Here is a 20841-nt window from a genome sequence, read left to right as displayed (position 1 = left end):
CCCTTCTCTGGACATGTTCCAGGGCCTCAATGTCTTTTTTTGTAGTGAAGGAATGTAGAATCATTGTAGTGAGTGATGTAGAATCATTCTTTTTCAGGGTATTTATGTTTTGGACTATTTCTGGAATGAATCCTGATATTTGAAAACCACTGATATCTGCCACAATCATTTTGGATGGTACTTGGGCTGGGGAGACCGCGTTTGGTTGTCTTACCTCTACACTCTGCAGGTAAAGATAGGGTAAAACTGGTGCTTGGGCTAAAAGGAAAGAAGCTTTCCAGAAACGTTCTCTCTAGCAGATTGGTGTTTATCTTATTTTCTTTCCTTACAGCTTGAATTCTGACTATTACAACACTCTCTGTAATAATTTCATTGTAGGACAGCTTTCCGTCCTCGAATGGAATTAACATCATCTCTCTCCTTTTGTACCTCTTTCTGTCACTGTTGTTTCATCTGTGTATTTTTTGTAATTCCCTTCAGTCCCTTTCTGTACTCCTTTCTGTTGGATGGTCGTTTGACTGGTTTGTTTTTCTCCTCCCCCTTTCCCATTTGGTCAGCATCCTCACAATTTCTCCCTTTTTCTTGTGTAACCTAAGAAATGCAGCAGTGGAAAGAAAGGAGATGTATGATGCAGGATTTCCTGAAAAAGATTCCATGTTACTACTGATAGGATAAATTTTGGTGCTCTTTCTAATACTCTGTCCTGGGAGAGAATTCGTCTGGCACCCTGGGTCTATTTTTAAAGTAAATCACTGGATGTCTCTGTTCTGTCTCCTAGGGTTTATATTTGGTTTACCACCCTGTGCAACTCTGCACAGCTAATGCCATCAGGATCTTGGCGTTGGACTTAGTTGGCTATTATATCTTCAGAATGACAAACCACCAGAAAGATCTCTTCCATTGTACCAGTGGCAACTGCAAGATATGGGGCGAGAAGCCCGACTACACTGAGTGCTCCTACATGTCTGTGGATGGGACCAAGTACTACAGCAAGCTGCTGACCTCGGGGTTCTGGGAGTGGGCACGCCATTTTAACTACACTGGAGATCTGATGGGCTCCCTGGCCTATTATCTGACCTGTGGGTTTGAACACTTGCCTTACTTCTACATTGTTTATATGACTGTTCTGCTAACTCACCGTTGCATTAGAGATGAACACCGTTGTTATAGCAAATACGGGAAAGACTGGAAACGCTACACTGCTGCAGTACCCTACCGGCTCATACCAGGGCTGTTTTAAGGCTGACACGGAATCTGAGGGAAATAAACTTTCTTTTAAATGAAAAGAGCTTATTCACACAGATAAACTAACAAAAATATGTTGGAAAAGACACCATTCTCTGGGGAACAAAAGATGCCTGGAAAACTATCCATAATGTACTAAGGGAACATGCCCTGCCTGGTAAGCAGGCAGATTGTTTAAAGAAAATGAAACAAGGCACAGAATTGGCCTTTTTAATAGACATCTGTAGAAAGATCAGTTTTACCAGGAACTCTTCTTTCCTCTCTCAGAAGTACCTCGGAATTGAAGAAAAGTTGCATGTGTTTAGACTCCTGAGATCTCTCCAGTGCTGCGAGTAGGCCTTCACTCTTCACAGCAGCCAAGTACTTGAAGCCAGTTACCAGTGAATTAGAGGAGGAGGGAAATAATGGTGTGATCGCTTCAGGAAAGGAACAGTATTTTTGCTTGTGACAGTAATAACCTTCAGTGGGTAATGCTCTGAAGGAGGCTTCAGGTTTGCTTTTGAAGAGGTTAACCTGGGAAATATCTAAACTGGTGTTTCAGAAGATTGGTGTATACTGACTCACAGGTGGTTTGCGCAGGCTGATGTAAATTGGTATGGCTCAATAATTCCATTAGCACTGGAGATACGTGGTCCGTGAGCAAGCGGTTATTATTGTGATACTGAAACCAAACTTGATTTTTGAGTATAGGTTGATTTCTTTACTGTGGATAGAAAACTTTGTTCACTGTCATTTTTATCTAAAATAATGTTTGATGTTTGTAATATTTTGAGAAGTAATAGCTTAGTTTGAAGACAAGTAAGAAAAATACAGCCAATTTTCCTTTTAGCTGTTTCTTTTCTTGTTAATGGTTATCTTTCAAAGTTACAGGATTCAAGAGGAACTCCTGGAAGAATACAGTCCAAGGAGCAAATTCAAGAATGCAGAAGGGAATCACAAATAAAAAGGGGGATCAGAATAGTAACTATGCTTGTAATGAGTTGGTAGCTGTGTTCACATAAATACACCATCTTTACAGTAGGTAGGGAATTGTATGAACTGATGTCTTGTAGGAGTTGCTGAATGCACTGGCAGATACGAATGTGGTGTGTTGGAATGCCTTTTAGTTCTGTTGCAGTGTTCCTGAAGGGTTGGCTTTCCCAGGTGACTTTCTCCAGCTCTCGAGAACAAATGCAGCGTGAGGCTGGGCTGTGTCTCGGGGCGGGGTTTACAAGTGTGCCTAGAGATGCCTTCGTAGAGAAACCTAACTCTATCGCCAGTGCTATCTCTAGGCCTGATAACTGTTGTATCGTTGGCAGATAATCATGAAATACGTTGGCGTGTATTGATACTGAGCTAGGAGTAGCTGCGTCTGACCATTTCTACTCTCTAATTCTAAAGCATTCCTGTGGAGTGAAAAAACTTCTCTGTTAAGATGAACCTCAATAGTTCACCAAGGAGCACTGCTTGTAATATGTGAGAGCGCTTGTTTCAGAGGAAGGGGAGATAGAGTGTAGGATTCAAGGGCTGATGGAACCCATCAATTGCTGGCACCTCACTGCTTAGGCTGACCCAGATTTTGCTGGAGTAATTGGATAGTTTCTTTTCTCAACTTGCCAGAGACCACATACTTATATCCTTTTCTTGAGTAGCCTTGGAAATTGTACTGACAGCATGCTCTTAATGCCAAGACCCTTTTAATATTGCAAGATAATCTGAGCTCTAAATCATGATAGCCTTGCACAGCACGGCATGTTCCTGTCTTTTCACTGACAAATCCTGGCTGACCAAGGGAACTGAAAACATATTTACGTCACAAAAAAACCACCACCATAAACTTAATAGTTCCATGTTGCAGTGATCACACTTCTTCCATGGGAGGTTTTGTAGAGGACCTGAGAATGATTACAAGAAAACAGCACACAGAAACTGTTGCAAGTAGAGATAATGAAATGGGGATCATTTCAGAAGGGAAAGGTACAAGCGAAAAAGGTTTTGCAGAACTCAGAAGTAACAAATGAAACACCTTTCACAAAAATGTGGGATTACACCCTGGAGCCTGTAGCAACTGGAAATTGTTGAAGTAGATGATTTCAATTACTTTTTAAACCACAGTCATTTATTTTTGTTATCCAAAGCTATGAGCTGATAACAAAAGCTGCAAGAGTTAGCTAGCTTACTCAAGTTCGAGGTTTTGACAAAGTTGAGACACATTTCTGTATTAGTTCAGAAGAGTTACAGGGGAGGTGACTAATTCACAGTTGGGTAATGTAGATGACCATTTCGGAAGCCTTTTTGGCCAAGCAGGACATTGAACTGGATAGACCACTGATTCGATCCAGTTTAGTAAATCGTAGGTGTTTTTATTAAAAATACAATAAAAGGAAAGGGAAGGGAAGGGAAGGGGAAGGGGAAGGGGAAGGGGAAGGGGAAGGGGAAGGGGAAGGGGAAGGGGAAGGGGAAGGGGAAGGGAACCAGTACAATATTGTGTAAAACTTCAAGTTAAGTTACAGTTGCAGCAGAGCAAGATAGCTGCTTTCAGGACAACCATCTGAGTGTTCTCCTTGCCCTGTTTCTGCTAAACTTCCCTTTTGCATTATCAGCCATCAGCTGATAAGCTCAAAGAGACTGACCATGTGGAGTTGCTTTGTCCCAATGGGTTCTATTGCTGTCTAGCAGAAAACACTTAGCAGACCAGGACATCCCTAACCTTTAAAAGGTTGGTTCTCTAAAAGATGCTTTTATTAGTTGAAAGGCAGCAGCCTGCTTCTGTCTGATGTGCTTTGCTTTGCTTTGCTTTGCTCATGATACTCAGGAGAGCTGGCTCTCAATCATACATGGCAGTTACCTCACAGCTGTTAGTACAGTTTGGGATGAGTGGCAGTGCAGAATCCTTGGCCAGTGCCCGTGGGCTTCCTTGCATCCCAGGGCACGTCAGCTATTGCCTTACCCCTCGGTGCCTCCCTGCTCCTGGCAGTGAGTAGCTGTGCACAGATAACTTGGAAAAAGAAGATTGCTTAGGACAATTGCTCAGGGAATGCACACAACACATTTTATTTACATTTAACAAACAGTTCTTGTTTTATTTTATGGGTGTGAGGGGAGGAAAAGTTAAAATGTGGCTTCTGTTGGCAGTTTTTGGTGGTGTTATTCCTGTGGTCCCATAAAAAGTCCTTGCACAGCAGTCCTGGAGAACAAATTTAGGAGAGAGAAAATATGGAAACAGAATGGCTCCTATCTGTGCCCTCTAATTTTTTTCACCTCACAAAAGATATACTCTGAAAATCTTATTACTTAGACTGCTTTGTAAAGCATCATCATGAAAAGCAATAAGGGAGAATGTCAAATGCAGATGATGTTTTGCTAAATTAAAAAAGCATTTTACTCTTTAAATTTCAATTTTTGTACACTTTCATCTGGCTTAATGGCATTTTGTTCCACTTATTTTTTGGTCCTTTGCTCAGTAAAGTGAATGCAAAATGCAATTTGGAAACTGCTAAACTCCCACTGTTTACTGTTATCTAATCAAAATGACACTAATCACAGACACTTGTAAAAGGTTGTCTGGAAGGGAGAATGATTGTTTCAGGACTTTGGAAGAAAATGCACTTACTCCAAGCCTTGCAGTCTCCTAAGGATTGTGAACAAATCAAAGTTGATTTGCTCATGCAAACACTCAAGTACTTTAACCAAATCCACTTGGTAGAAATAAAGGAGATGTGTGAACAGCTCAGCATTACTGTCACACTGCAGCATGGTGCAAAAAAAACCAGAACGGTTCTGAGTCAGTTTGTTGTCCTCAGGCAGTTAACAGAGGCTTTGCCTGAGCTTACTTTGTCAGTGTATGCTGGCAGATAGTACAACTGATTGGCAATAAAAATCACTGCCCCCTGCCCACAAATACAACATGACAATATTTAATTTCAAGTGAAAATTTGTCTGTCTGCTCAGCAAGAACCAACTCTTGCCTACTGTTGGGAGCTTTGCTCTAGAATTCTGCAAATTCAAACATGGTTTCTTCTATAAAGCCAGCTGTATGTGCAGTAGAAGAAAATCCTTTCTTCCTCCTTCTAAAAAGTTTCTTATAGATTAGCAAAAACGATGCTAGAGATCAGACCCACAGGCAACAAACATTAGAAGCTATCAAATTGAAAAGTGCCAGTGTACTACTGTAAGTACTGCTACCAATAGCCTTATGCAGAGAATCTCTGCTGAACTAACTTCTATTTTAACAAATGAGAACTTCTTGTACGCCAGATTCTTAAACTGGAAAACAGACTCTTCTTCAGTTACATTTTTGTGCATCTGCATTCTGGCATCCATTATATATCAATTACAGGCCAGTCAGCCTCACCACTGTCCCTGGAAAGGTGATGGAACAGCTTTTGCTGGATGCCATCTCCAGAAACTGGAAGAAAAGGAGGTTATCATGAGTAGTCGGCACGGGTTCACCAGGGGGAGGTCATGCTTGACCAACTTGGTAGCCTTCTATAATGTTGTCACTGGCTGGGTGGATGGGGGGAGAGCAGTGGATGTAGTCTACCTTGATTTCAAGGCATTTGATACTGTCTCCCACTACATCCTTACAACAAAGCTGAATAAGTGTTGGATAGATGAGTGAACAGTGAGGTGAGAACTGGCTGACTGGCACAGCACAGAGGGTCGTCGCTGGCGGTGCAGAGTCTGGTTGGAGACCAGCAACTAGCACTGTTCCTCAGGGGTCTGTGCTGGGTCCAGTCTTGTTCAACATCTTCATCAATGACCTTGATGAGGGGATAGTGGCCACCCTCAGCAAGTTTGCCAATGATATGAAGTTGGGAGGATTGGCTGACACACTTGAAGGCTGTGCTGCCATCCAGAGAGACCTGGACAGGCTGGAGAGCTGGGCAGTAAGAAAGCAGATGAGGTTTAACAAAAGCAAGTGTAGAGTCTTGCATCTAGGGAGGAACAATTGCATGCACCAGTGCAGGTTGGGGGATGACCTGCTGGAGAGGAGCTCTGCAGAGAGGGACCTGGGTGTTCTGGTGGACAGCAGGTTGGCCATGAGCCAGCAGTGTGCCCTTGTGGCCAAAAAGGCCAATGGCATTCTGGGGTGCATTAAAAAGAGCGTGGCCAGCAGGTCGAGGGAGGCGATCCTCCCCTTCTACTCTGCCCTGGTAAGGCCTCATCTGGAGTACTGTGTCCAGTTCTGGGCTCCCCAGTACAAAAAAGACAGGGATCTCTTGGAAAGAGCCCAGCGGAGAGCCGCAAAGATGGTGAAGGGCCTGGAGCATCTCCCCTATGAAGAAAGGCTAAGTGAACTGGGTCTGTTTAGCCTTGAGAAAAGAAGACTGAGAGGGGACCTGATCCAGGTCTATAAATATCTAAGGTGTGGGGGGCGGAGTGGCGAGGCCAGACTCTTTTCAGCAGTGTGCGGAGACAGGACAAGGGGATACGGCCAGAAACTGCAGCATAGGAAGTTCTGCACAAATGTGCACAAGAACTTCTTTACGGTGAGGGTGACGGAGCACTGGAACAGGCTGCCCAGGGAGGTTGTGGAGTCTCCTTCTCTGGAGATAGTCAAGACCCGCCTGGACCGCACCTTCTTGTGCAACCTGGTGTAGGGAACCTGCTTTGGCAGGGGGGTAGGACTCAATGATCTCCAGAGGTCCCTTCCAACCCCTCCGATTCTGTGATTCTGTGGTTCAAGGTAGCAAAATGCCTACCAAATCTTTGTGCTGTTTTGTTTCTTCCTAAGCTTCCCTAACGTGAGCTCTACATTCAGAGCATAGAAAATATTTTTTGATGCCAAGCTAAGTTAAAGCTCTAAATATTTATGAAGTGGAGCTGCTTTGGTATCTATTTATGTAGCAGTTGTGCATACAGAAGGGAAATCTGTATTAACATGTCAGCTAGAATTTGATTTTGCATTAATTCTGAGGCACCTGGATTGCTAACAGAACTTGCAGCCTAGCGGTACCCACATCTGTTCTTCTGTCCTTTCAACGCTGGGAAAGCAAGCAGTAGTAGTGCATACATCTTTCGGTACCTTTGTTCAGAACTATTTTCTCTTTACCAACTCATTCAACATATCCTAGAGAAAGAAACATTTTCTGCTTGCATCAGGTTTTGACAGTTCAGATGTCTGAACTGAAACTTTCAAGCACTGAAAGGCCACAATGAGGTCTCCCAGCAGCCTGCTCTTCTCCAACCTAAACGAGCCCAGTTCCCTCAGCCTTACTTCATAGCAGAGGTGCTCCAGCCTTCTGAGCATCCTCGCAGCCCTCCTCCGGACCCGTTCCCACACTTCCTTGTTTTTCTCGTGTTAGGGGCCCCAGGTCTGCACGCAGTACCCCAGCTGAAGCAGCCGCACTTTGCCTACCTTCGCCGTTCTCTCGGTAACTCTCGGCCCCGCCCCGCGTGCCGGTAACCAGGAAGCAGGAAGCAGCGGAGCTCAGCCGGCGGCATGGCCGGGGGTGGCCCAGCGGTGAGGGCCTCGGGGCGGGCGCTGGGGGCCGGCAGCCGCCGTGGGGGTGGTGAGAGCCGGGGGACGGACGGCTTATGCCGAAGGCTCTTTGGAGCCTGGGCTCGTGTCAGGCCTGGGGGGACCCTGCGGTGTGCGGCTGTGTGCGGCTGTGTGCGGCTGTGTGCGGCTGTGTGCGGCTGTGTGCGGGGGCATGCTCTGCTGGTGCCGGGCGGCTTCCTAGCGCTGCGGCTACGGGTGGTGGTTTGTAGCGTGCCGTCGCTGCTCTGGGAAGGGTGTGCTGCTGGCAGCTGGTTTTGCAAGAGATTATTAAATCCCCGTGTAGTTTTGTCTCATAGAACGTAATTGTGTCATTTCTGTCCTCCCACATTTGCGCTCGGAGTGGAAGCTCCAAGTTTCGCTTGTGTTTGAAACCCACTTCCTTAGTTATATTAGATTCGTTCGGGTTGGAGAAGACCTGAGATCCCTGACCCACCCGTACCGTGCCCGGTGCCCCTCAGTGTCGCATCTCCACAGATACGCGTGGCAAGAAGGGTGCCTTTTGAAGGGGGAGGTATGGTGTCCAGCATTGGCATGATGTTTGCTGATGGACATTTTGTTAACCAGCAGTGTAAAAACCATTGCCGTGGGCCTCACCGACCTCACGTGCACAGCTGCCGTAGCATCTGCAGAGAGAAGGATGTGCTGGTGCTGCCAGGACTGCAGCCGATCGCTGAAGACCCTGGCATGTGTGATATTGTGAAGGCTACACAGTAAGTGTTTGTCTTACATGGGCAGAGTTTTGAAATAGGTGTTTCCTATTCCATATGGGATTTTATAAATTGAAAATGTCAGGGCTCTGTTGTCACCTGCTTGTCCAAGAGAAATCACTTGAAGCATATATACTATTATCAGCATATATACTATTATCAGCATATATACTATTATCAGCATATATACTATTATAAATATTTCAACCGAGTCTGTTCTGCTAGGTAAAAAATTCTACGTATTGAGGCTCAGACCAGCTCTTTTTGCAAAAAGTCTGTTGAATGCAAAGTGGAGCTCTTGAGAAAGACTTACAGAGATTGAATTTTTCATGTGTGTGACGCTGTTTAACATGGGAAATATTTAAAATAAAGTCAGTTGTTTTCCTCATTTAAGGTATGGAATGATAGAGCGGTGCAAAGAACTGGTGGAAGCAGGATACGATGTTCGACAACCAGACAAAGAAAATGTGACTCTTCTTCACTGGGCAGCAATAAACAACAGACAGGAGCTGGTTAAGTAAGCTCTGTAGGCCATGGGAAAGTATCTTGAGCATTCTGTCGCTATTGATCATGAGTGCTTTAAGCCACAGTGTGTGCTGCTGAGGGAAAAAGCTTAAAATTTGAATTTTAACACAACTACCTTTGTGAAAATGTCACTGAGAAGTAGTTACCACACTTCCTTTCTTCCTGATATTAAGTGGTACATGAAATCATTAGCTTTTCCTGGATTTGTTTCATTTGACAGAGATTAAAATTGACTTTGTAAGGGCCTTGCTACTTACTGTGTATTTTCTTAGGCGTTTTTTCAAAGCAGCATCCTTCTCTGGAAAAATATTGTCATCCTTTTGCTTTTCTAGAGAAAACTTGTTTATTGCAAGCCACTTGCCACTACGCCTATGTTATCCTCAGCATAATATTTTCATGCTTTATCATGTGCTATCTTAATCTTGTTCTCTTGCTGTTATGTAGGTACTATATTTCTAAAGGTGCAGTAGTGGATCAGCTAGGTGGAGACTTGAATTCAACTCCCCTTCACTGGGCCATTAGGTATGCTGCTTGCTACTACTAAAAATAAATCTGCGGGTCTTAACAGTAGCGTTTTGTGTAGCGTAGCTGTTGTCATCTTAAATAAATTGATGTGTGTTTCCTTTGCTGAGTTATGCAGAACTTGATAGCATATTCATAATTACACTGAAATCTTTTCTCTGATTCTTGGCAACTTTGCAGGCCACCAGGTTGTGTTATGCATGTATCTGTACTTCAGGCAGACCTGCATTTTGAACTTTTCCCAGGGCAGTGCTGGTCAGACTTGGCCTGCCTCTTAAGTCCTACCCAATTCTCTGATGTAGACCGTTGGCTTAAGAAAAAATTATAATATTTTCTTCATGAAAGTATAAGAACCTGAGATGATTTTTCTATAAGAGTATTTTTGTTATTGCTGTAGTTTCATATATTGTTACAGACAAGGACACCTACCCATGGTCATATTATTGTTGAAGTGTGGAGCGGATCCCAGCCTTATTGACGGGGAAGGATTCAGCAGCATTCACTTGGCAGTGCTGTTTCAACACGTGCCCATTGTAGCTTACCTCATATCAAAGAGCCAGGTACATTGCCAGTGTCCCAGGTGTTATTTTCTGCTTAGAAGTAGCAGGTTGTACTCTGAAATTACCTTGTGGAATTTAAATTTTATCTCCTAAAGTACAGGCATGTGTTTGGTATTTCACCGTGCTATACGTGCTATGTTTAAATAATTATGTGTTGACACATGATCATATTTTGTTCTTTTAATGAACAGGATTTATGTACTTGAACATTCAGTTATGCACTTTATTCCTTTACACAAGGAAGATATTTATTGTTGCTTTCCAAAGTAGAGTTTATTTATATTATTTTTTTTATCAAGAGGGGACAGGAAATATTGTTAATTGAAGGAATTCTAGAGATGAATTTGATTCCTTTTAAAGTAACTTTAATGGGCACTCAGCATATCCTGAAATGAATGCCGTGCAAGACCCATGGAAGGAAGAAGAATTGTTTAAATTGGCTTCCTGGCAGGTACAATTTAGTTTCCCTTTGCTACTGTGCTGTAGCTGCGTAGCTAGGAATCTGACCATTTAACTTTGTTTACTGAAATCAGCGATCATCACTTTTTATCTTTTTCTTATTCCTAGAACATAGACACAGCAGACTTCTATGGACTTACGCCTTTAATGTTATCAGCACAAAGAGTGGTGGGGTAAGTGGGGAATAACTTTTAAAAGAATCTGTTGTCCACTCATTCCTGGGTGCAATGCTGAATCTTTTCTTCTGGTTCTGTCACTCTTGTTAGAGTGACAATTTTTTCTCTTCTACTTGTTGTAAAATACTACGTATCCAGGACATAGGAGATGATGAAGCAGCTAACTTGGTGTAGGAAAGAAAGACCCACCCCCCAAAAGAGATATCTTAAAATAGTTCAGGTTTGCAGCTGGACCAAGTGATGCATCATTGTGCTTTCCTAGAAATGAAGGTGAAATGAAGGATGAGTTCTTTTTTCTAAGCTTGGGTCTGTTGCTGGTGAGCTTGTTGAGAGACGAAACATCTGTATCTGCTGTTCCTTTACAGCAGATGCTAGCAGTGTTTTTTGTTAATAAGGTGTTCCAAAGTTTCCAATGCAGATTATGTTCTGTTTGTTAACTCTAGACCAGAACCCACAAGATTTCTATTAAAGTTTAACCCCTCCCTCAATGCTGTGGACAACGTTCAGAAGAACACTGCGCTGCACTGGGCAGTAACATCAGGAAACGTTAGTGCAGTGGAGCTACTGCTAGAAGCTGGTGCTAACATGGACATAAAAAATGTCAAGGTACAATTTCTTTCATTATTTCTGTTTTTTCCATCTGTGTAGGATTAATGGGTAAAATGAATGTGAAGAAATACCTGAATCCCCTCCCCTCTGAATGTCCTTTGAAATGGATGGGGGGAATAAGGCAAGAGTTCTTATTCTTTCCAAAAAGAATTGAGCACTTTTCTTGTGGTGTGTCGCAAAGTAAGAATGTAGAGATGATTTGAAATGTTAGTTTAGTGGACACCTAATCACTGTGAACAAATGTATTGTATCCTTCACAGATTCTCTTTTTTTTGTTTGTTTTGTTTGCTTTGAGTCAGCTGTTCTCTACAGCATGGCCACTATTACTAGCCTTCAGCCAGGTTTTTCAAAACTAATGCTGCTTTGTGTCTGGTGAGCCTCATAAAGTCTTGAAAAAGCATGGCATCCTGAAAAGATCAGTGTCTGTCAGTGCCTGTTTGTACACTCAGAAGTGCATGTCATGTGAAAGTCCTGATATTTGTAAAATCTGGTAGGAAGAACTATAAATGTTGAAACTATTGATTCCCATAGAGATGCTTGTGTAGTGTAGTAATTCTGGTTTGTATACTGAGCTGCTCAGCTTTTCCATCTGCTAGTTGTTTTTTGGTTTTTTTTTAATATATGACTCTTAGAATGTTACTGTTTGGTTCTAAAATGTCAACATAAACAAGAAAGTTTCCCTTTCAGTAAGGGATCATATTCAGTAAGCTTGTCATGTTCTAAAAGACTGTTCAGTATTTCAGGTTAGGAGACACAGTTCAGCAAGTGATTCATGTGGATGCAGTCTGATTGCAAATATCAGTCTTTAGAACTACAGAACACCAGATGAAGCATGTTAAAACTCTGGGTTTACTTTACCTTTGCCTTAAAGAAAAATGGTGGGTTTGGGGAAGAAGCCATTAAGTTCTTGTTTTAGTTCAGTTCATTTCTTGTTTCTGTTACAAAGGAAGACATTAATGTGTTAAGTGCATAACCAAATAAAGTTTGTTGTTGAAGGGAGAGACAGCGCTTGACCTTGCAATTCAAACTCAGAATCGCTCCATGATTTATATGTTAATTGAGGAAGGAAGAATGAGAAGCAGAAGAAATAACAGGTTACTGAGAGCGTTGGAGAAATACGAGGTAATATCACTAATGGACAGAAAGCTTCAGCATCCCGTGTTCAGAATAATATGTAACTTAACTCCATTCTGACAACAGGATCTTCTAAGGCTTCCAACACTGGACACTCAAAAATGAAATTTTTAGAAGCACCTTCCTGTTCTTTGGGTGTTTGTTCCCCACCCCCCTCTCCCCTCGTTGTTTTCCCTCCCTCCTTATGCACAGTGTTTTGATGCGTCGCTTTGTTACCTATCTTGAGTCTCTCAGCATTCATTATTATATTATGTGAATATTTTTGAAGTAAATCCTGCTTGAATATTTTGTCATATTTTAACAATGATCATTTTAACAGCTGTTCCTGCTGCTGGCATCTTGCTTGACTGTGATGTGGGCCATAGGATACGTAATGAACTTAAGTTCTGATTCTTGGCTTTTGAAAGGATGTCTGCTTTTCCTTCTGCTGGTTGGGATGGCTCTGTTCGTGAGGTTTGTGGATTCCTCTCTTTCTGTGTATGTATTTCTAGTAGATGCAGTACGTGGTAGTGATGCAGTGTTCTTTTCAGAGTCTACAGTTTCACTTAGAAGTTTGGTTGTTTGGGTTTTTTTGCTGTACTATAGAAAGGATTGTGTGAAGGATTTAAATATATGTACTTTTCACAATGATTTTGAAATGTAGTGTCCTTAGATGTTCAAAATTGTAGTTTCTGATCCTTGAGATCTGAGGAAAAAACAAGTGTTTAGGTGGCATGTTAGCTGGATTTAATGATAAAGAGGGTGTGACTGAATGCCTGCACCTGACAGAAGCTGAGATACCCATTTATGAAGTTTAGAAATGCGTTTTTTTTAACTTTTCCCTCTGTATTTGCAACGTAGCATGAGTTTCAATGTACCGTTCCCACCCTCTCTGTTCCCCAGACCTCCTAGTGATATTCTAAGCTGTTTTGCACATTTCCCATTTCTTACAGCAGTTACTAAACTGTATTCCTTGAAATGGCAATACTATGGTTGAGTCAATAAATAGAGTTTGTACTTTTCACCTAGAGTGCAGCTGCTCTGACATATAAAATCAGCTGGAACAGAACACTCCTCAGTAGATGTTTTTTCTGTATCGTGAATTCCTCTATGCATCTGGCTAAAGCGTGCTTCCGAGTGGCAATTTTGGTTTGCTTTAACAGAGTCTTAAAGTGAAGTTTTAAAAATAAATTAAAAAAAAAAAAATAACCGTGATAAGTCTGTACTCCACGAAGTTGAGTTTTGGATGCGAGAAAAATGTTCTTTTATTTTCATCTTCTTTCAGGCAGTTTGTGGGACTCAAGAATCTGAGATATCTTCCCACAGCACTGATGCTAAGTTCCGTCTTTTGGATGTCTGTGACGTGGTTTTTCTGGTTCATGCCTGATATCCTTTGTAATGCAGTAGAACTTTCACTTTCTAGTAAATGTAAGCACAGTTGTGCAAGGAGTGATGAACAGTCCCAGCTAATTCCATTTGACTGTGAATGTCTGTTAAGATTACTTTATCTACATTGGACCAGGGTTAAATAGCTTTGTGTTTAAATGGAAGTTACAACAGACTAAAGATATGTAGTTTCTTTTCTCTTTGACAGGTATTTGTGTGTAGTTCTGATGTTTCTGTTTTGTTTTTTTAATTTTACTGGGATATCAAAATGCCTTTGTTATATGCACAGTTGTAGAGTCACCTGGAGATGCTAATATAGACAGTGTTCCCTCTTTGGGACCATCCAGTAATGTATTTTGGTATGCAGTAAAGCTAGATAACATACTGCATCACACATTGCAGTTTTAAAAGCATCTCTCATTTCTAAATGAGAAGGATTTGGCAGTTGGTGGTATTCATGTTTCTGCTTTAAAAATAAATGAATAAAAACACCGGGCTAACAAATTTAGTTGTATCCCTTGGAAGCAGACCTTCCATTTTCCAGTCTGCATTTGTTCAGAGGTTATGCAGCATCCTCAGTGCACAGTGCATTCATTTTTACCTTTCTTTGAATAGGCCTTGGACTGATGAGTACCTCTATTTAATTGTTTACACTCACTTTTCAGTACTGTGCTCTTACACAGAAGGCACCTACTTATTTATTAATTAAGTTCTGTGAAAGGGAAGGCCATTAGGGAGATACTCAAAATTTAAATAATTTAGTACTAAATCAGCTATACTGCGTTGCTACCCAATTTTAATTCATTTTTAATTACTTCGTCCTTTAAGAGGCATTTCTTTTGGTACTGTTTGCAATTATGATCTTAATAGGATGATCACCATTCATTTTGATGAACTGATCACATATATTCCTGTGAGGGATACACGCGTATGCTTGTTGCAATGAAAATCCTGTCATTAACTGTTGCTTTTTGAAGTTCTGTTCTAAGGTTTTCTTGGCGTCATCTAAATTAAAAGAAAGCAAGAATTCTAACTGTAAGGGTTAAAGGTAGACGTTCTGTAGAAGATGATGAACACAGCAGTATTCCTAAAGGTCGTGGCTTAGTGAGGTAACTTTTTGCTATTTCTATCAAACACTTGCTCTGTAAAAGTCAAAGCCATTCTTTTCCTTTTTGTGTATTGCTTGTAAAATACCACAATCTCATTGTAGAATATTTTAATTGGCAACAGTGGTAGTACATAGTGAGAGAATATATTCCTTAATCTAAATGTTACATGTGACCAATACCATTTTTGAGATCCCTGTCATGTTCAGCGTAGTGGGTCTTTTTTATTTTTTCTATAAAGCCTGGAGGACTGATCCTGGATATATTAAGTCTTCCGAAAAAGACAAAAAAGAGGTAAGTTGACATGCTGCACCGTGATTGTGCTTCTGATTGATTCATTTATCATCAAATGTATCTTTGAGATTTTAGTTGTATCATCGAGCAACGTAGGTTGTTAGATGATAAACCCAACCTACTGTCAGTTTATCTTCAGCACCTTGCTGTTATTTCCTTGCCTCGGTCTTTTCATTGGAATATGAGCTTCAGCGAAGCATGGTATGGACTTGTGCCTTTGCTATAATCTATGGCATAAATTCACAGATACTTCACTTAATAAATAACACTCTTGTTCTAGATGTCTCTGGTTAGAAAGAGTTACAGTGCTTTCCTAAGCTCTCGATGCTCATAAGACGTACTAAAAGCTAGCAATGATTTAAATCATCAGATGCTCTGAAGATGGGTATTTTATAGCTGTATTTTACAATGACAAAAAAAGGAAATGGACAACCAGTCAGTAGGACATTACCTGTTTGGTCCCTTACGTTATTGATTGTGACTCTGCGTGGTTTACGATCTCCTTTGTTCTCCATGTGGTTACCTTTCTCCAGATTGCCAGGGAGATTAAACTGCAATTTTAATTTTTTTGAAATTGTTGCCACGGAACTAATAAGTATTGGCTATCTCGTGCCCATAAAAAAGCACTGAGTGCTTATCAGGGCATGATAGCCAATATTTACCAGTCTTTTTGCAACGGTGTTGAAAAAGTTTCAGTCATCATCACTTTTGAAGTCTGGCTGACTGTATGGGGGAGAGCTACTTTTCTATATAATTCAGTGTGAGTGACTTTGCATGAGTCTTTGCCGTTTTGTTTCTTGTGGACCTTTTCTCTACCCAGGGCTGCAGGTATTTACACCTGTTGATGCTGAGCACTCCAAGTGCTTAGTGTCTGCAAAAGGCCTCATATACAAATCTTTGTAGGTCCCCGTAAAATGTGATCCAAATGCATGCAGAAACTGTTCTATCTTTCAGAACATTGTAGCTCTTGCAGAAGCAGGATGCTTGGATTTCAGAACATTCTGCACGTCATGTCTTGTAAGTAAGGATTTGATATTCCTTTGCTTTTTTGAAACCTGTTTCTTAGTTCAGTATAATACCTGTTTTTCTCCTTGTCATGTGAGTGCTACATATGCTGCTTGTTCTATGCTAGATTTCATTTTCTCACTTATGGTGACAAAGAAGCTTTAAGATCATTGGGTTACATTCTTAATTAAAAAAAAAAAAATCCATCTCTTTTTTTTTTTTTTTTGGTAAGATTTAGAAAACTCTCATCTGTGTTCTGTATTTGAGGCCCACTGTATAGAAGTAGTTATAAAATATTGTAATGCCCATCAGATGATGCTCTGAGCTTTGATCAAAGCAGATGTTTTTACTCTGACTATATTCCTTTCCTCTGTGCTCAAACAGGTAAGGAAGCCTTTGAGATCTGTGCATTGCCTTCTTTGTGATTCGTGTGTAGCCAGATATGATCAGCATTCTCTGTGGATTGCGCAGTGCATAGGTAAGAGTCTGTGCTTTATCAAAATTGAAAATTTCTTGCCTTAAAAGATGTTGCAGAAATAACATTTATCTACTTAAAGAGCAAACCTGATGTAAGAACACACTGTAGAGACTGAAGAGGTTACTGAGGGCTGCCAGAGAGTCTTATCTGATATTTTTTTAAGAGTTAGCAATTTTAAGACACATCAAGGTGAAGCAATTAAATTGAATAGTATAGATTTTTCAGTCTTCTAAGACAACTGTGCAGTGCGTGGGCAGAGCTGTGCTAGCATAACGAGTCCCCATCCAGATAATAGCTGATGTGCTATGAAGAATATACAAATGCTGGCTGACTTTACCAGAACTAATTCTATTATATAAACTGAAATAGCTTACAGGAGAAAGTTGGGAGAGATCAGCCTTGTCAAACTCTCTTGAGGACAGCAGAGGTAATAGTAAGAAGTGCTTTAGATTCTTTTTTTCTTGTTAAGCAAAGGAGAAATACAAGTACTATAAAATTCTTAAAAGGTCATGCTGTTTTTTTTTCCTTCCTTGACTCAAATGTAGGTGTTGGGAACCATCGTTACTACCTACTGTTCCTGTCTTTCTTAACTGTGACCAGTGTCTGGCTGCTTTATCGAAGTCTTCTGTGTATGTATCAGTGAACTTATTTTAATTTAGCTGTCAGGGATCTGTGTATGGCTTTTTTATTATGGCATAATTAATTATAACTGCACAAAATGGCCAACTCAGTCTAGTTCCATCCCCATTGCAGGGGTTGGAACTGGGTAATCTTTAAGGTCACTTCCAGCCTAAGCCGTTCTGTGGTTCTGTATTGTAGAAATGAGTCAGTGTTCTACTTAGAGTAAAATGAACCAGGTATGGCAGTGGTGAGCACAGAGTGTGAATGCGAGTTGCTTTCCTGTGTTTCAGTGTGGTCTTAAGTGTGCAAAAAGTACGGTGTTTTCTATGTTTTCTGTGTTTATGTGAACATGAGAGGAAAACCACTTGATTGCTGTACTGACATAACAGCAAAACCTGTACTTGTTTGGTTTTTATTTTTTAATAGGTCTAAGACATGTCATAGGCTTTAAGCGTCTCTTAGAAGTCTACAGAAGCTGAATATTCCAGTTTGTTTATTTAATAGTGTGAAAAGTATTGTTTTCTTGTCATTGTTACAATCTGTCTTATTTTGTTGGTGGTGGAGTTTAAGATAAACGATAAATTCTTGTCCTGAAACTAACAATTAGTGTGCAGCAAAATTTCAGAAGGCTCGACAATGAGAGGCAATTACTTATTTCAATATCACTAGTTAACTTTAATGTAAAAACAAAATGAAGTGTCTTGTAATATAAAAGCAAAGCATCTAGCCAGTTGTTCGAATGTTCCTTCTGTGGATTATGCACACACAAAGTAAGGATCATGCAACAAGAGAAGCAAACAGTCACATATCCATGTGAGTGTTTTTAAGTGGGAAGTGGTATTTTGAGAGCACACTGCTATACAATACTTTGTGCAAATATTCTTCACTTAGTATATGAGTAGTCTATTTTAAAAAGGTAACGAAATGATTGTGAATCTTGTCAGATTGGTCAAACCACTGCATAACAAGTTACCATGCAGATGGAGCATGGACGTACTTCACACAGATAACTACTTGTTCTCCATGGCTGTCCTACATCTTCATGCTAGCCTGCTTCCATACTGTATGGTCTTCATTGTGGCTAACTATTCAGCTTTACCAGGTATTATTTTGCTTCAGTTCACATTCTTCTCATAATGAGCTACCACATGAACATGTTTCCCTACGTGATTTGTTGCCTTAAAGGCATTGCACCTGCTTTCCTATTCTGATGTCATATCTGGGTGCTCACCTTAAACCTCAGAGCAGTCCTTTTAAGTTTCATGGCTACGTTTACACTTGTTATTCTGATGCTAAAAGTTAGATCACATTCTGCAAATCATTCCTGTATCTGAATTCTAATTTCACCATTGTCAAAAATTCTAGCCTGTTGTATGGGAACTGCTGAGTTATGGCCTGAGCCACTGATTGAGCACCTGGAGAAAGGACTTGGTCAGCCCTGGGAGCACAGGTGAAGGCAATTCAGCTGTGTGACTGGATGGGGTGGAGCCTGGCTGCACCTCTCTTAGACCCCAGTTAAGGGTTGACCCCCACTGGGAAAGGATCTCTTTCTGGACATCCCTCCCTTGTGGTGTTTTCCTCTGTGAGCCTAGATCTTTGGAGATGAGGGAGGTGTTATAAGGGACGGGGAAAAGATGGTTTTCTGTTGCACTGGTCCCTCTGCCATTACACTTCTTGTATCACCTTTCCATTGTGTTGATCTTTCTGATTGAAAGTGAAACATATTTAAGTAACAAAGCAGTTGTTTCTGTCCCAAAATGGCATGTGAACTCAATAGTACAGTTACTTCCAAGTTGAAAATTCCATGGCAGAGTTCAGCAGTATGTTATTAGATTGCTGCAATGAAAATGTGACCTGAATTTCATCCTAATAAGGGCTGTCAAATTTCTTTAAGTTTGCTGTACTCCAGGAGATGTTGGCTGTGCAAGTGAGGTTAAGAGCTTTCTGAACCATCTAAGAAACAGCTTTTTAAGATGGCTTAGGATTCTCTTTCAGCTTAAGTGAAATTTAAGATCAACTTTTAAGTCCTTAAGTATGGCAGGAGTTACTTAGTGGTTAGATATGGCCAACTTCTTCCCAGTCCCTCCCCATTAAAAATTATCTTTTGGTATTGCCAGTATTTAAATTTGTGATGTTCATATTTCAGCCGTTACTTGTGTTTTTCTTTCTCTAAGATTGCATTCTTGGGACTGACCTCACATGAGAGAACGAACCTCCTGATAGAGAGCAAATCGTCTAAGCATCCTGTTTCACTCAGGAGAAATCCATACAAGTAAGTGCTGTAGTGTACAGTGTTTTAACTGTGTTTCCCTTCAGTACTGGCCTACTTCACTGCTGCATGAATGCCAAACCTGAGCAATCTGTGGGCACGCTGGTCATGCCTGTTCTGAGTTACGCTAAGAGGAAGAGCTGGATCTCATTTTCCTGGCAGAGAACTTCCTTGATGCTATAGAATAAACTGCCATCCTAAGAGCTACTGTGGTTCTTTCTTCATGGCTGCGTATATACCCCAGAATAAGTCTTTTTCTCTAATTAGCAGAAACAACTTGGGAGGTAGGGAGGACAATGGCCTTGAGTGTATTCATCATTCTCTGTCTGCTCTTTAGATCCAGAGAGAGAACTTTGTTATGAACCAGCCCTTTCTGAATTATTTTAGCTTCATAAAGAAATTACTACCAAAGTTTCCTTATAATACTAAAAATCTTTATTCCCTCATGTGCTAGCAGGTGAAATCTTTCTTAGTATTAATTTCAAATATTTGAGTTGAACTTAATCTTCTATCCCTATTAAATGTAATGCAGGTTAAAAAAATGTCAACAAAGGAATAATGCTGAATAGAACATTGCTGTGTTTCTTCTCTTAGAGCTATCTTTGCCGACAGCTTTATCCCTTAACTACTGCTTCCCTAGGGATCACGTATTTTTAATGCCTGCAGTTATCTTTTGTTAAGTTTATTAATGAGTATTTCTCTGTTTTTTAGTCTTGGATGCTTCCAGAATCTTGCAGACTTCTTTCAGTGCAGATGTTTTGGTATGGTCAAACCCAATGGAGTTGACTGGACCAAGCAATACAACATTCATGTGATAAAGAAGAAAAACGTTCATTGTGTATGAATTCTTACTTGATTTTTAAAGCTGCTGAGCTGAGTGAGAAATAAAACTGGATGTTTTGTTAATTTTTATATTCTTCCAAAATCTTCTTGCTTTTATTTTTTTATTGTTCTGAATATTAAACCTCTCTTCTGTAAGGGACAGAAGATGTGGATATGAAACAATTACTGTGTCTCTTTATATATAGCATGAGCTGACACACTTTGAAATTTTATTTGAAAAGATGACACTAAATATACTTTCTAAAAGGGTAGTTTTTAGGGCAGAATTTGAAAACTTTGTTCGTACCTTTTGTATTATTTTGCAAATAATAAAACTGCATTTGAAAAATGAAGGGGGAAGTTCACACTTCAAATTCAATATAAAAATTGGCCTGTAACTGGTTATCTTAGATTGTGAACACAATCTAATGACACTCTGTATTTGGGTGTTTTACATGTG

General features: G+C 40.6%; 1 protein-coding gene and 1 long non-coding RNA gene across 4 annotated transcripts in view; both read left to right on the top strand.

Annotated features, from left to right (window-relative positions):
- Nucleotides 1–2054, top strand: part of LOC149917667 (uncharacterized) — a 36374-nt gene extending 34320 nt beyond the window's left edge. For all 3 annotated transcript variants that reach the window (XR_016466613.1, XR_016466611.1, XR_016466614.1), the window contains exons 5-6: nucleotides 98–229; nucleotides 779–2054. This is a non-coding gene — a long non-coding RNA (uncharacterized LOC149917667). The remainder of the gene's footprint in view (nucleotides 1–97; nucleotides 230–778) is intronic.
- Nucleotides 2055–7600: 5546 nt separating this feature from the next.
- On the top strand, nucleotides 7601–20728 carry ZDHHC13 (zDHHC palmitoyltransferase 13). The gene is made up of 17 exons (XM_090140198.1): nucleotides 7601–7690; nucleotides 8294–8439; nucleotides 8831–8953; nucleotides 9406–9483; nucleotides 9899–10043; nucleotides 10611–10675; nucleotides 11122–11284; nucleotides 12284–12409; nucleotides 12741–12874; nucleotides 13686–13788; nucleotides 15064–15186; nucleotides 16141–16203; nucleotides 16576–16669; nucleotides 17215–17298; nucleotides 18235–18392; nucleotides 19465–19562; nucleotides 20271–20728. The coding sequence occupies exons 1-17, from the start codon at nucleotides 7670–7672 to the stop codon at nucleotides 20401–20403; spliced, it is 1857 nt and encodes a 618-aa protein (XP_089996324.1). The 5' UTR covers nucleotides 7601–7669; the 3' UTR covers nucleotides 20404–20728.
- Nucleotides 20729–20841: the final 113 nt, after the last annotated feature.

Source organism: Phasianus colchicus, chromosome 5, assembly GCF_987193195.1.
Source record: "Phasianus colchicus chromosome 5, bPhaCol1.hap1.1, whole genome shotgun sequence".
Classification (NCBI taxonomy): Eukaryota; Metazoa; Chordata; class Aves; order Galliformes; family Phasianidae; genus Phasianus; species Phasianus colchicus.
Note: the sequence above shows the minus strand (reverse complement) of the source record. Positions and strands in the feature narration are given on the sequence as shown.